The sequence below is a fragment of the Malus sylvestris genome, chromosome 14 (assembly GCF_916048215.2).
Source record: "Malus sylvestris chromosome 14, drMalSylv7.2, whole genome shotgun sequence".
NCBI lineage: Eukaryota > Viridiplantae > Streptophyta > Magnoliopsida > Rosales > Rosaceae > Malus > Malus sylvestris.
In genome coordinates this window covers 4494766-4510666 of record NC_062273.1, presented here as the reverse complement: position 1 = coordinate 4510666, position 15901 = coordinate 4494766, and the positions used below count along the sequence as shown (strand labels likewise).

The 15901-nt window shown below is 37.7% G+C and overlaps 2 protein-coding genes across 2 annotated transcripts; one reads left to right on the top strand and one right to left on the bottom strand.

Annotated features, from left to right (window-relative positions):
• Nucleotides 1–1003: 1003 nt before the first annotated feature.
• Nucleotides 1004–2009, bottom strand: LOC126600883 (interactor of constitutive active ROPs 1-like). The gene has a single exon (XM_050267589.1). The coding sequence runs from the start codon at nucleotides 1779–1781 to the stop codon at nucleotides 1134–1136; it is 648 nt and encodes a 215-aa protein (XP_050123546.1). The 5' UTR covers nucleotides 1782–2009; the 3' UTR covers nucleotides 1004–1133.
• A 5265-nt stretch (nucleotides 2010–7274) lies between these two features.
• Nucleotides 7275–9316, top strand: LOC126600876 (cytochrome P450 82A4-like). Its single transcript, XM_050267577.1, has 2 exons — nucleotides 7275–8274; nucleotides 8649–9316. The coding sequence occupies exons 1-2, from the start codon at nucleotides 7303–7305 to the stop codon at nucleotides 9270–9272; spliced, it is 1596 nt and encodes a 531-aa protein (XP_050123534.1). The 5' UTR covers nucleotides 7275–7302; the 3' UTR covers nucleotides 9273–9316.
• Nucleotides 9317–15901: the final 6585 nt, after the last annotated feature.

The following is a 15901-nucleotide window of genomic DNA, read 5'->3' as shown; positions in this document are numbered from 1 at the left end:
TCAAAAATCTAATCCAAAATGTACGCGAATAAAATATGAGTTTATAATTCGTTTTCAATCAGTGAGTCATTTCGTAGTGGTTATAGGATGACCGTTATTCAATGTATAAAAATCACAAGTGCTAGACCAATTCTGGTGTAGAGTTTTTTTTGTAAGATTTTTCGTGGGGGTAATGATATTAAAATCATTGCAAGTTACATCGAACAGATAAGTAAAGGGTCCAAACCAACCATGTATAAATAATCAAGTTCTTCAGAATAATCAGAAGTCGTCGAGAAAAATGTGGGACTGCGCGATTTAACTATTTGATCGTTCTTTAGTAAATTGTATAGAAAAAACAGGGTCATTGTCTAAAGAAATGTTTTGGGAAAGGGCGGATGTAGAGAACCTTTCAACTAGACAGTAAAATATTATGGGATAAGTTTAAATAATTAGTTTAAAGCCATCTAGAAAGTCGTTGAAGAAATATCACACTTTTCACGAATCAGGTTGATGCTCCTTAATTCTACATATGACAAACGGAAATTTTATTTAAACACATGCAATCTCTTTTTACACTCAACTTAAAATTTTGAATGTTAATTATCTATTTTACCCTATTGCATAATTACTATTAAGTACAAAATAAAATTAATAATAAAACTAAATTTATCAATAAACCCTCTCTCTCTCTCCTCTCTCTCTCTCTCTCTAAGATCACGATTCACAATCTCACTCTGTTCTTCATCAGTGTTATTAAACCCTAAAATTCTTTTCTTGTTCTGGTTTCTATTTAGCTGAATTCTCAATAGGGTTTTCTCGTACCAGGATTTGGATCAACTTTTGACTCTTTTAAAATTCGGGTTTCTTTTCCTCCTCCTTGCAGATAAATTTGAGAGAGAAGCTTTTATTTTACAGGCTGGGGTTGGTAGATGATTGTGTTTTCTGGGGCAGTGTAAGCTTTGGTCAGAGACCCGTCAGGACAGAGCTGGTAGGTCAGCATAGAAAAACAAAAGAGAGGACCTTGACTGGTAGATGAGAGAGAGATGTAATCAAAACCCTAGAAAATGAAAATTTTGTACCTACACGTCAACGGAAAAACAAATTTTCAAAGTTAAACACAAGTGTGGGTGAGAGATAAAAAAAAAAGAACTCTATCTCTGGCCTTTCTTTTTCCACAAGTCACCGAACATTTTTTTGCCAGAGCCCTTTCTTTTACCACTACCGAATCCATCGTCCAAGTCATCAGCTGGTGACCCCACAAAGCCGATGTAGCCACCAGTTGATGGCTCAATTACTCTACCATTCATCTCCACACACCCGGCAAGTACAGCAGCATATGCTGCCTTTCTCCATTGCTCTGTTTGCACTCTCATCTTCTTCATCTCCGCTTCCAGTGCTTCCTTTGCTCTTTCCGTTGCTTGCAGTTTCTCGTTCAACTGACCTGCATTTCCCTTACTTACTTCCAGCTCTTCTTCAAGCTGATTTAATTTCAAGGACATTTCCTTTTCCTTTACTTGGGCAGATAAAATATTTAAGGCCGCTTCGTTTAGCTGATTCTTTATACCCTGACTTTCTTCACCAGACACTTCTAACTGCTTTGCTTTTTCTTCCAACTCAGCTCTTAGCATTTCTATCTCATCATTCTTCAACGCTAGGTCAGGTAAGGCTGAAAGTTTCTCTGCTTCCAAAATCGATGTTGCTTCATCTGATTTATCAACTTGTTTGGTTTCATCTTCCACTTGATCAGTCTCACTAGGTTTAACCTTCACAAGCCAGAATTTGAGTTTGATGCAGTTCATCTGGAGTTGGAACTGTTTAGCCCTGAAATTGCTGAAAAGCCTTATGTAGTTGCATTTAACAAAATGGACCTTCCAGATGCATATGAAAACTGGTCATCATTCAAATAAAATTTAGAAGCTCGTGGGAATCGTGTTTTTGCATGACTACAGTGAAAAGATAGGGTAGTCCTGAAGTGAGCTCTGCTGCTTATGAGCTTCTACGAGAAAATAAAGTGGCCGAGGAGGAGTTCCCAGGTCTATTTAGCTTCTAAAAATCAAATGGGTGTAAAAATAAATCCAACATATTGAATTGGATTTATGGGGGTATATTAGGTATTAAATTTGGGTTTAAAGAGATATTAATAGTTTAGTTAAAAATCAAATGGGTGAAAAGAGTAAGTTGGGTGTAGAAATAGGTTAGATGAGTTTAAATAAAATTTCCTTTTGACAAATGAGTTTATAATATTAAAAATAGCAAATTATAATATCAGACAACGTGGCATATGCGGGTTCATATGTTAATTATTTGAAGTACAGATCTTCTTTGGATCTAAAAAAACTGAGTCTAAAGATCAAATGATACGAATTCTTGAAATTTGATCTAACGGCTACAATTATTATAACTTTTAAAATGATCCCTTTCTTTTAGCCGTTGAATCAAATTTCAACGGTCTGAATCATTTAATCCTTAGACTCAATTTTTTTTAAATCCAGAGAGAATTTGTACTCAATTATTTGAGGGTTCTTTCAGGGTGATCCAACAACGTGAAAATTGAAACAAAGTTATTAGATTAAGTTGCAATGTATCAAGGTAATGACGGTGTGTGTGAGTGTGACCCACAAGACTCATTATTTTATGAATTCTGATCCTCTGCATGTTTTTTTCCCTACCACACTATTTCGTTGAGGAGAAATGACAAGGGGGCTCCCTCATTCGAACCACCAACTCGGCTTTGGTATACATTTTGCTTGGGATCAAAAGTATGTTATTGCCTCAATGCCTCGTGTGGTACCAAGATTACGGAGAAAATGAATTTTTTGAGGCAAAACGATAATGGTTTGATTAGCATTTTATAAAAACAGTACAAACTTCAAATAGAATATCCTAGATCAAATTCGAGTAATCCTTAAACAAACAGTTTCAAAACAAAAAATAAGGCTAACTTGACCAATCTAATAGCTACCATATCGGAGGATCTTCGAGTGTGACTAGCATGATAACACATCTAGCACTCCAAAACCAAAAGTACTTTAATCTCAGCAACTAAAAATTGAATCACTTCAAATCCGCCTCATGAGAAACTCTACACACAAAATTGCCAGCAAAACTAGTAAAGAGCACTGTTTACATATGCAGGCAACGCCAACTTCAAAGAGGAACTGCAAAAGAAACAAATAGTGACCGGTACAATAAGACCTCTGCACACAAAACTACCAATGAAGCTATCAGTTGCATCACGGTAAACCCTATCAACGCCACCATGAGACATAAAAGAAAGACACAAGCTCAAAAAGGCAAATTTAACATGGACAAAAGCCGCATTATACCTAGATAACCCACACCATAAAAATTCAGCTCCATCTCTTGCCACATCCCCACACTATCCAAACAACCATAGAGGGAAGATTTTGGGAGAAAAAATGGACTGAAAAAGGACAAAAAAAATAAGTGACAGAGAACTCAAATCTAAGCAAGTTTAAATTCGTGAAATCACGGTAAACCCTATCTAAGCAAGTTTAGACACAAACTATGAAATCCCGTTTCCGGAATTTCAATATTCTTTATGTATCTCGTAGTTTAAATTCGTATTTCGCGATTACGATATCTTTATTAGTTAATTTTAATTCCGTTTATTTTAGGAATTTTAATTCCGTTTATTTTAGGAATATTAATTGATTGGTTATCGAGTTTGAAGTTTCATAATCAATCTTTAGCATTTGTCGACCTTTCGAAGTTACAACTAGTGTTTTCAAATAGATCTCGAAACCACGAACACATAGGCGAAAGCCGTTTGCGAGTCCGGATTATAACAGTATAGTTACGGACGTTCGAAGTTGTGATACTATAGATTTTAGGAATTATTTATCTCCCACTTTGTGGGTAAGAGACCCAGACCGATATTTGGGTTAAAGGACCAATTAGTTAGAAGAGGGAAGGGACCAATCAGATTTTAGAAAAAGGGAAGAAAAGAAAAGAGGGATTTTTCCCTTTCCATTTCTGTTGACCGTACACCCACGATAACACCTTCGACCTGGTTCTAATTCCAGCCATTTCCACCATATTTTCAAGTGATCTTCAACCATCCCACACCTGCCACCTCTTCCATTACCTCCCATCTACCATGTCCACCCAATTTCGAAGGAATTTTAAGCCCAAAAACTGTATAAACTATGCAGGTGCTTGGAGGTTTTTCACGGCGATTCTGCTGTTCCAACGAGTTTCTCCATTCACCACCACCCTTAATAAACTTCCCTTGGACCTAGGAGCAAGACCCAATCAATTGTAGGGGCATTGGAACACCGATGAAGTTGAATCGAAGAAAACCCACCTTAGGGTTTCCAACAGGTGCGAGCCAATTTGGAGCCTTCCCAGCCAAATTGGACTTAGCCACAGGCAGTGATAGAGTGTGACGCCTTGACTCTCGTGTTAGGGTGCATTAGTGCGGACTCCAGGTGAGTGACTTTAATATATGTGATATTGTTATTACCCTAAAAACTCCCATGCTAGTATACTTTGTGTATACAACATGAATTTCTAAAGTTATGTTTTATGCTAAATAATTGTTTTTATAAAGTTTACCATTGATCGATTTTATGAAATGTTATGTGACTTGCTTATTGAAATGTTTATGAAATGTTTGAAAATATATATTTTGAAATGTTTATTAAATTGAGGGCTAGTAAGAGACCATGATCCTGCTTGGTTAATCTGTGATAGGGGATCACTAATGGTCCTACTTGGTTAATCCGTTATAGGGGATCATATTTTCTAAGGATCGTGCTTGGTTGATCCGCGATAGGCGATCCTTGTATCTTTAGTATGGCCATACACACACTTAAGGATGATCATGCTTGGTTAATCCGCGATAGGGGTCACTGCCTACTTGGTTACTGCAGGGGTGGTTCTGCTTGGTTAATCCGTGATAGGGGGCCACTTCCTGTTTGGTTACTTATGTAGGCTTCAGCTGAACTATGTCACTTTAGCCTTAGTTTTTAGTGTTTTCGTAAACTATAGTTTCGAGAACCTTGAGTTTTGACTTAGAAAAGCCGTTGGATGTCTAGGTGACTCATTCGGAGATATCAAAGGTTTGGTACTGATTTCTTATGAATATTTTATATTCGAGGTTTATAAACTGTGATTGATGGTTGGTTTTATTATTATTATCACATGCATTGTATTATTGTCACTCACACGAGCTTCGCAGCTTATCCGGGTTGTTGTTTGCTCGGTGCACCATTCCGATGGTGTAGGCATTGATCTTACAGGTGACAGGTCTGAGTAGCTTTTGAAAGGTACGTGGATGGGGTAGCAGTGCAGTTATCAGAGACTTGGAGTGTTAGGTTACCCCTATATCCTCTCTTGTACTTTATCTTTTGGGACTTTCTTTTGAGCACCTTGAACTTGTTCTTAGTCTAGCGAGGGTCGGGATGTACATATTTGTAAATATCTTGTGGAGAACTTAGTCATCTCCATATTATTTTGGTTTATTAGTTAAAGTATTTCCTTCCGTAATTTATGCCGTATTCGACGAACGTTATTTCCCCTTGTCACATGTCAACTCTCAATGTATGTCGGGATCGGGGCGTGATACAAACTTAATCACCACAAAAGGGACTAAAATGATTAGTATGTCATCAATGTGTGATAAAAAATTACTTGGTAGCTTCTCCACAACAGTCTATCTTTTGGGGATCGAAAAGACTCCCAGAGGCATTTCAACCTCTCATTAACCATTATTGTGTGGTACACACGCGTTAAGAATCTAACCCAAAACAGACCGTGTATAATATATGAGTATGAAATTCGTTTTCAATCAATAGGTCATCCCTGGCGTGAGGGCAATGATATTTTTTCAGTAGGTCATCCCTTACTGGAATTGTCCCCAATGTATAAAATCACGAGCGCTAGACCAATTCCAGCGTAGAGTTTTTTTTTGTAAGGTTATTTTCGTGGGGGCAATGATATTAAAATTATGCACACATCACACAGAAGACAATCCCTTCTTACTTGCATGTTGCAACGTACAGATAAGCAAAGGGTCCAAACCAACCATGTCACAAAATAAAAAATCTTCTAAATAATCAAATCCCATTTTTAAGTACTTTGAATGTCTCATTTTTCTATTTTCTGAAAACTACTTTTAGAAAAGTAAGCAACCATGTCATTCTTAATTAAATTGTGATTTTAAAGAGTTTTAGAAAAGGAAAGCATAATTTCAAGTATTTTGAATGTGTTACTATTTTTATATTTTGACTTTGTAAAGATAGATAGATAGAATATAGACAACAGTATTTTTGAACCACATTATTGCTAACTTAAAACTCATTCCCCTTCCTTTAGTGTAGAAAATATTGTTTTTTCCATAAAAAAAAAGAAGGTATTTTTGAAAAGTAATCAATCACGTCATTAACAAGCGAGAAAAGTCTTCCAAAAGCCACATAACGTAGCACCAATATGAGTAATTACTTTAAAGAAATCACAAATGAAGCAGCCCAAGGAGAGCACCAAAGCAGCGGTTGTTGCCTTCTCTAAATGGTCCCTCTGTTCTTCTCCAAAGAGACTCTTAAACTAACCAGATTTTGTTATCATGAAGTGGAAACATGATAACTCGTAAATAACTAATCATTTATATTATTACATGTATTAATTATGATTCAAAAATAAAATTAAATATATGTGGGTCAGTTTGGTTAACCGCACCCTAAAAATTTTGATAACCGATTGCCAAACCGATTAAGGTTGGTACGGTTTGGTTTAGCCATCGAAAATTAAAAAAAAAAAAAACCAAACCAAGCTTCGGGTGGGATTCAAGCGGTTTAGTCGGTTTTTTTTTTAAATGCCCAGCCCTATGTTCTGCGTATAACCCAACATAATTTTTTCTCTTAATAATTAAGATCCCCATAAGCAAATTCATTAATTATACTTTACAAATTTTACATTTTCGAATTCTTAAAATGTTCCTATTGCATGTTTGATGTACACAATTAATTCTATGTGGGTTCTTATGTTCGATTCTTGCTAAAGGTAAATTTGAACCCCATTATTACTAACTCATTGTGAGACTTAGCCCACTCTCCACCCCTTTAACGTAGATAATATCATTTATTCAAAAAAAAAAATAACAATCTATCTTTTACCTTTTAGTTAGTCATAATTTTTTCATTTCTCCCCTCAACTCGGAGATAAAGAGTTATGTATTTCAATACAACCATACGTAATAATCGAGCCCTTACTCCTATATATACGTGTGTATGACAAGGTGATAAATCAACTTAAGCCTTTACCCAGTTCAGTAAAAATCATTTTGCCTCTAGCTTTCTAATGATAGTTGCAAAAATGGATTCTCTCCCTTATTCAAACTCTATCACTGCTGGCCTGTTCACAGTAATCATCGTGTTCTATTACTTATCTCGAAGATGGAGAGCTGCCAATCACAAGGGCAAATTATCACCACCAGAAGCCAAGGGTGGATGGCCTATATTTGGTCACCTTCATTTGTTCGGAGGCCCCACACCTCCTCACATAACTTTGGGAGCCATGGCGGACAAGTACGGACCCATTTTCACTATCCGCCTTGGCGTCCAACAGTCGTTGGTGATAAGCAGCAGTGAGATCGCAAAAGAATGCTACACAACCAATGACTTGAGCATACTCGGTCGCCCAGAGATGGTGGTTGCAGATCACGTTACCTACAACTATGCCATGTTTGCGTTCGCACCACCTGGCCCCTATTGGCGAGAAATTCGCAAGATCGTTACCTTGGAGATGCTCTCAGTCCGGAAGGTTGAGCTGCTCAAGCACATTCGAGTGTCGGAAGTGGCTACTTTCTTAAAAGAATTGCACGAGCTTTGGAGTACAAAGAAAAAGGACGGCTCGAAAGATGGAATGGTTGTAGAGCTAAAGGAAGTGTTTGCGGACTTGATGCTGAACGTTATTCTTACAATGGTGACCGGAAAGCGGTATTCGGTGGCTGCCACTGCGGATGAGAAGAAAGAAGCACGTAGGGTTCAGACTGCATTGAGGGAGTTCTTTGATTATCTGGGCATGTTTTTGGTGGGTGATGCGGTTCCTTATCTGCGGTGGTTGGATTGGGGTGGACATGAGAAGGCAATGAAGAAAAGTGCAACGGAAATGCACGCCATTATTGCAGAGTGGCTTGAAGAGCATAAGCAGAGGAGAGCAAAAGGTGATGCAAAAGGAGAAAAGGACTTCATAGATGCGTTGCTTTCTGTGCTTGATGGTGCAGACCTTGGCAGTTTCGATGCTGATACGATCACCAAAGCCACAAGCCTGGTACGTACACATAAAGATTTTATTTTTACTTTTCAATACTTATAAGCTAATTGCATGGTCTACAAAAAGAAAATGAAAACATTAGACAAGAATTTTTTTTTTTTCTAAACAAATTATGTCCAATTTTATATATGACTCATGTGACCTATTTGTCGGCTCACCAATGGGTGATGGTAGAGAGATTATCTTCTTAGACTGTATCTGTAGACCACATGGTGTGGCGATGGTTAGATTCTTTCTTTAAATCTTTAATAATGAAATCTAACCATCAATCGTCACATTCTTTGATTTACAAGATGTGATTTAAAAAGATAATCACTCTAACATTTTCGTCGAATGTATAAATGTTAATCAAGCAAATATTCCTTGGGCAGAATATTATTGCAGGAGGTGGCGACACCACCATGGTGCCATTGATATGGGCAATATCATTATTGGTGAACAACCCTCAAGTTTTGAAAAAAGCTGTAAACGAACTGGACACCAAAATAGGCAAACAAAGAGTTGTGAGTGAGGAAGATATAAGCAACTTGGTCTACATCCAAGCTATTGTAAAGGAGACGTTACGTTTGTATCCAGTAGGACCATTATCAGGGCCGCGTTTATTCACCGAAGATTGCACCATTGCTGGCTACCATATCCGAAAGGGCACCCGGTTGATCCCGAACTTCTGGAAGATCCAAACTGACCCGAAAAATTGGCCTGAGCCATTCGAGTTCAAGCCAGAGAGATTTCTTACCACACACAAGGATGTTGATCTGAAGGGTCGGCATTTTCAGTTTCTTCCTTTTTCAAGTGGTAGAAGATCATGTCCTGGTTTGACATTTGGTCTTCAACTGGTGCAATTTACATTGGCTAGTTTTCTTCATGCGTTTGAAATCTCAAACCCGTCGAGTGCACCAATTGATATGACAGAGAGTTTTGGAATAACCAACGTTAAGGCAACTCCACTCAATGTTCTCATCAAACCTCGCTTATCTTCTGAACTTTATGGATAAAAGAAGAAAATACAGAATATTATGTGTAAGATATGAATAAGAGATTTTCGTTGTTATAAGTTATGTATAATTATGATGTAAAAATGCCTCTCGCACACACGTTAGTGCGTGCGGAGAGGCTAGTGTATAATTATGTGTCCATCTTTGTAATCGTAAAATCAATAAATCAACTGCCCATGTAAGATACAAAACCTAGCAATAATGAGTGTTTGAGAATGGGTATATTTAGCAATAAAAAAGTACCCCAAAAAAGGCTCTATTTACATTTTCAATTGGGCTATCTTTTGGGTCAGTTGCCTCCGGATTTTTTGTTTTTCAATTTGTTTGTTAAGAACCCACCCATTTGCCAGTACACAAACAGGACAAATTAAAATAGTCCATCTGCGATTATTATCAAAAAGCGAATTTTGATTAGGTTTTTCTTATTATTGATTGAAAAACCGAGAGATTTTCATTACATTAACTTGGGTCTAAACTGCTCTGAAGTGCAAAATTTGCATAGCAATGATATGTTTACTGCTTAAATCACTTTGCATATCAGTAATGTGATATTTCTAGCATTATTTGTAGGGCAGAAAAGAAATCCAAGTAAACCGAATTCGATCCGAAAAATTTAAGCCCAACTTGAGAAAAGCCAAACCTGAAAATTCCAAATTATTTGTTATCGAAACCAAACAATTCTTAAAACTTTGGTATAAAAATTTATATGTACTAAAGGCTAAAGCTCAGCAGATTAGCACTGTTCATCATGTGAGAGCGAGTACTGTTCACCAACCGTTAAAGGGGTGGAAATGCCCTCGATTTCTGCTTTGGTTCCCGTACTGTTTACACTTTGCTACAGGAAAAAGTCAGTTTTGTCCTTCTCGTCCTCGCGTCTGTCATCAGCAAGCAAATCAGGTTCGTCTCTCGCTCTTTCTCTCTCTCACATTTTTTTTTTCAATTTGGGACGTGCTGTCTTCTCCTTTTCCATCTCCATCTCTGCACAACTTGCCAAATCTCTCCTAGGAACCTTCCACCCTGTCGTTGTTTTATCCGCACCAGTGGCTTCTTTTTGGTTAGCAGAGGGACGACTATTCAAGGATTCACCAGATCCATTGGTAGTATTCACCCCAGCCCACAAAGGAAATGAAGGCACAAGTCCTTAGGCGCCTTGAAGCAAGTTTGGCACTCATCTCAGTCTACGCGTTTGCAAACCATTTGTGCTTCAGGTATATAATTTCAAGTTTTCCTTTTGATTTTCTATTGATGAGAGTTTTGATTTTTTGTGTGTTGTGAAGGTTTTGTGTTGGAAACTAAAATTACAAATTTTGTTTTGTTTGGATTTCAGGCAAGAATCACTCACCAAGACATTGCAGGGCACAAATGTAATACCCTGAAAATTTTAAAATCTATGATTATGTGAAATTTTTTTTTTTCGAAAAGTGAAATGACAAAAATGTTTCTCGTTAACTAAACATAATTATACGAGGATGTATTTTATCCTCATATATTTTATCAAAAATGTTTTCGTAGGCGAAACCGTTCGTGAAACGGAGTTATAATGAAAGAGTTACTAACGTTTAAAGTTAGGGACATTTTTGTAATTTTGGCTTGATCTGGATGGCACCAGATCTCTGAAGCCATTATCTGTGATGACACATGGATGGTTGGTATGAAAAGGAGAGAAGAGAAATGATAAAAAGGAGGAATGGCACCGGCCAATGAGGGAGAAAGGAAAGGAGGGAAAGAAGGGAAGGGAGAATGAGAGAACCGGCCAACCCGGTTTCTCCACCTGACCCGCCAAATTGACCTGCTCATATCTCCCATACGAACTCCATTTTGGGTGATCTTGGTGTCCATGGAAAGCCCTTGACGAGCCCTACATCTCTGTAGTGTTAGATTTCCCAATTTCTTTCCCATTTTTCTAGTTCAAAGCCACAAAGTCCATGACTTTTCCGGCAGCTTTAATCTTTTTCCGGTGGCTCTGGTGAGATTCACCATCGATGACCACCACCAAAAGACTCCTCTCAACCCCAGGAGCAAGGCCCAAGCCTTTGATGAGGTGACGAAGTTCGTTTTGGTGACAAATAGACAACTACCCAAATCAAGGGTTTCCGGTGGGTTCGAGTCAATTTGGAGCCCTTTCCGACCAAATTGGACTTGGCCATAAGTATAAAGTTTGCTCTATTCTTTGAGATCTTCATTTCTATAAAATTTGAGAATTTTTGGAAATAGTTGAAATTTTCAGGTGAGTCGGGGTGGCCGACCGCCACCTGCGGCGGTGCGTGGCCAAAGGGCCGTCGATGCCATTTTTAGGATAAATTGGATGCCTTGATTTCTGTTTTGATATTCGTATGATGTAGGTTGATTGTTTTGATATTCGTATGACGTAGGTTGATTGTTTGAACCTAAATTCACTATGATACCTTACTTGATCAATTTATGAATTGGCGATCCGACCGTTGGATCGTCACCAAAATTTGAGACCTTATCATACGTAATATTTGAGGACCTTAGGAACTTACGGATCAGAAATCCTACATAAGGATCTTCCCAAATTAGATTTGCAAGTTTGTAAAATAAAACGTTGACCGCCACTTGATTTCGTGATTGGCGGAGATCCGACTGTTGGATCGGAATGAAATTTTAGTATGTTGTTCTAGAAGAATAAGGTGAACTATGAATGGCTTGATCCCTTCATTTAGTGTACGTAGGCAGTCTAACCAAGATGTTAGATGCAGCCATAAATTAAACAAAATGATTATTTTTTTTAGTGTAGTTAGTTAGAATTACAATTAACCATTATTTTATTGTGGCCTACCTGTGTGTTTGGCTTCTAAATTAGAAATTTCGGGTTGTTACAACAAGGGTACAATTCGGACTAGGGATATGCAGGTATATATTGATTTGATTTCTGTTGTATTGGTTGAAGCTTTGTTAACAATACTAGAGTTGTTAAATTTGTCCACCATATACATTCACCAAATTATGTCTCAATATTGTTTGTTACTCAGTAATGGGGTTTCTTAAGGTAGACTGTTATCAAGTTCAATTTTTCTAATTTTCTTTCTGCAAATTATTTTTTGTTTTAGGAATTGCAGCTGTATTATTTTAAGTGATTGAAAAATGGATTTGGTGATTCTTTTTTTTTTCTTTTAATATTTTTATTAATTGCCTTATATAACTTTTTTGTAGGTTTTTGTTGCTGTAATTTGTGTTGAATTGAAAAGGGTTCGAGGGTTGCTACTTCGAGCCATGAAGCACGCGGTATGAAGCCATTTGCTGCTACTTGATGATAGGAGCATTTTTATGCGACTTAATTGGCTTGTTCTCGTACGTTTACGATGTGTTTCTTTAGTTATTTTAGTGTTTAAAGTCACTTTTATATGTTTTCAGGTTTTAAGGACAAAGAATGCATACATGTGCATTTTGGAGTCATTTTGAGCAGTTTTTGTGCATCAAATGGATTGCATATACTTGGAAGTAAGAAGATGGACGAAATTGAAGATCAAATGAGCATAGGATTGAATGATGATGTGAGAATTGGATTCAAGACAAATAAAGAACGAAGTGTTCAAAAATAAGCAACCAGCCGTGTGCTCCACCCTTGCCATTACTCTTCCTTGCCGTGCAAGGAAGAGTCATTCTTTCCTAAATCTTGCATTTAAACACTTTCCTAATCTACTTTAAAGCCTTGCCACACCTTTTAGCTTATTTCCTTTAAATTTCTAATTTGTTTCCCTAAATTGTAGAAGCTTTAGACTTAATTTCTGTTTACCTAGTTAGCCTAGGATTTTATTTCCTTTATCCCTTTAAATAAACCCCTTGTTGCAGCAAACACATGGCAAAGAGAAGAACATTGCAGCACACACATGGGAGCACACGGCATGGGCAGAAAAATGGTGTGTTTTATGGTTGAAATGATGAAGCATGTGTGTGTAAATGTAAAGGGGAAAACATGGCAGAAAATGTGTGTGTTTTGTGGTTGAAATGATGCAAAGAACATGTGTGTGTGCAAGTGTAACAGCTAGGATGATAACATGGCAGCAAACACATGGCAAAGAGAAGAACATTGCAGCACACACATGGGAGCACACGGCATGGGCAGAAAAATGGTGTGTTTTGTGGTTGAAATGATGAAGCATGTGTGTATAAATGTAAAGGGGAAACATGGCAACTCACACCCACACAAGCTGCACATGCAAAGGAAATGGAGTAGTCCTCTCTCAAGCCTATAAATACCACCTCCCATATTCATCAAAGATAACAGATTTTGATCCCTTACCTTAGCAGCACCTCTCCATCACCATTCTCTAAAAATTCAGCCAAACACCACCCCTAGCCACACCACCCATCAACCCTAAACCTTTCCATACCATTCCCCATCCATTCTACACCATAAAAACCACCCAAAACCTGTTCTAAATCTCTTATGCTGTGACTATTGCAAGGAAGGAAGGAGAAGGAACATCTTGTGCCGTGCCTATGCCCAAGCCTTGGGAGTGTTGGAGCATTTCTAGGTGTTTTCTATCTTTGATTTCAATGTTTAATTTAAGTTATCTTTGTGTAATTGCGAGCATGAGGAACTAAACCCCTCTTAGTTAGGGGGTGATTCGAAACTATGTTCATGCTTGCAATATGATTTGATTACATCCAGTTGTGATTCATAAGTTGTGAATTCAATTTACTTATCCGTTCGTATAAAAACTGATTTGTGTATGTTGGTTGAGAGTGCACGCTTAATTTTCACGCATGAATTTGACGCTAGAATATAAGGGAGTTTCACCTAATCGTTATGAACTTATATTCACAAGTAGTGAAGGTTGCTAGTCACAATCACGTTAAGTAAATTCTTGGCATAAGTTTCATGCAAATCATAGTAACGAGTGCCTCGTCAATGCTTATGTTTTTCATAGAACTTAATGATTCTTGCTTGTGTCTCTATTATGGAATTCATGTAGGGAACTTGTAGGGAATGTTTTGGGTTGTCGTATGCAATCATCCAACCCAATAACTTGTGGAAAAACTGAGGGTTAATTAATGCAATTCACGGTTAATTTGGGGCGTTGAGTATTCATGTAGGGAAATCGTTTTGTATGCTAAGAAGAACTTAAATACTTTGATGTCCCCTCGCTTATGGAGTATATAAACAGTCGCAAGGTACAGGCTACGGAAGCTTTTGAATGGTTTTTGTCCCTCCTTTTACTTGGTTTTACTGTCGACGGTCATTATTTTGTTACTTTATTATAAGAGTACGCGTAGGTTCTTTTTTTAAGAAAAACCTAACTATATTAAACGATTTAACACTCTATAGATTGTTCATTTCCATTCTTTGGAGAAACCGAAGGAGGAGGATTTTATTTTAGAGTTGTAAGTAGTTCTGCCTGGAACCACTGTCTCTTATAGTTGGAGTGTCCATTGTTGTCTTCAGTGCTAATACTTTTTTTTCGTGTTTTCTAGGTCAAAGCTAGACACTTATGATGATGTGGTGAAGAAGGTGATTTGCCAAATTGGTTTAGAATATCCTACCATAATCAGACTCGCTGCTCATTGCTGGTATTCTCAACAACCTAACCCCCAACCGATCAATTATCGGGGAGTAAAGTATTTACAAGAAATGCTCATCCCTCATGATCAAGTAGGTACCGTTATATTGAGTTTGCTCTGTCATCTGTCACTTGTATAAGCGTCATGTATCATTGGCACTCATTATGATTGTCGTCCGTATTCAGGGATCTGATATACTGTATTATGAAGTCTTGGACATCCCGCTGCCAGAGATGCAAGCCCTAAAAGTCTGAAAGTTTCTTTTCTTAATGCTACAAAAGATGAGGTCTGTGTGAAATATTTGGTCAGATTCCCTGCTTATGGACAGTTATGTAGCCGACATTCACCTCTCCCAGACCCTGCGTAAAGCGGGAGCCTTGTGCACTGGGTACGACCTTTTTATAATCTTTTGTAATTTGTTCACGGTCGGAGATTCACAGTATTAGATTGCCCAAATGGAGTACTGTCGGGGATGTGATTAACGAACTTCAAAGGAAGGTTAGATGTCTCTTTATTTCGGCATTGTTACTATTGACTATCCATCAATTTTCATCTAAATATATCTGCCAACCATATGATACGATCAGTCCCATTCGTGTTTTGAATTTTTTTTTAATTTTTTATGACACAATTCTTATGGAACAGCGTGATCGCTTTGACATGCTTTAAGAGTGGAGGCCTACTAGCATGATATATCTGTAACAATGTGGCTGTGATAATCATATGTCAAGAATATACGATAGATGCTCAACGAAAAATCGTCCACACACCCCTCAGCGGCTCACCCCCTCCTCATTTTTTCTGTTATACTTGCGCATAACTTTGTCAATGTGTGATGTATCTGAAATAGGTACGGTTATCGCATCCAAATGCAGAGCTCAGACTACTTGAGGTTTTCAAACACAGGATCTACAAGGTAATTTGCTTGTTCTTGTATGTCAGATGTATCAGCATGTAAGCTATTTTTTCCGTTCATAATTTCCCCAGAAGTGGGCGGCTTTTCCTGTTAGTGTTGATTATGCATGATTCCAGCGATTGTATCAGAAACTTCGTTCTCTGATTTATGTGTTTTAATCTGGAGCGTTCATAATTTCGTGTTCACT

Coding starts and splice junctions, on each gene's coding strand:
- LOC126600876 (XM_050267577.1), top strand. CDS start 7,303: ATGATAGTTGCAAAAATGGATTCTCTCCCTTATTCAAACTCTATCACT. Junction 8,275..8,648: donor TCACCAAAGCCACAAGCCTG/GTACGTACACAT, acceptor TTCCTTGGGCAG/AATATTATTGCAGGAGGTGG.
- LOC126600883 (XM_050267589.1), bottom strand. CDS start 1,781: ATGAACTGCATCAAACTCAAATTCTGGCTTGTGAAGGTTAAACCTAGT.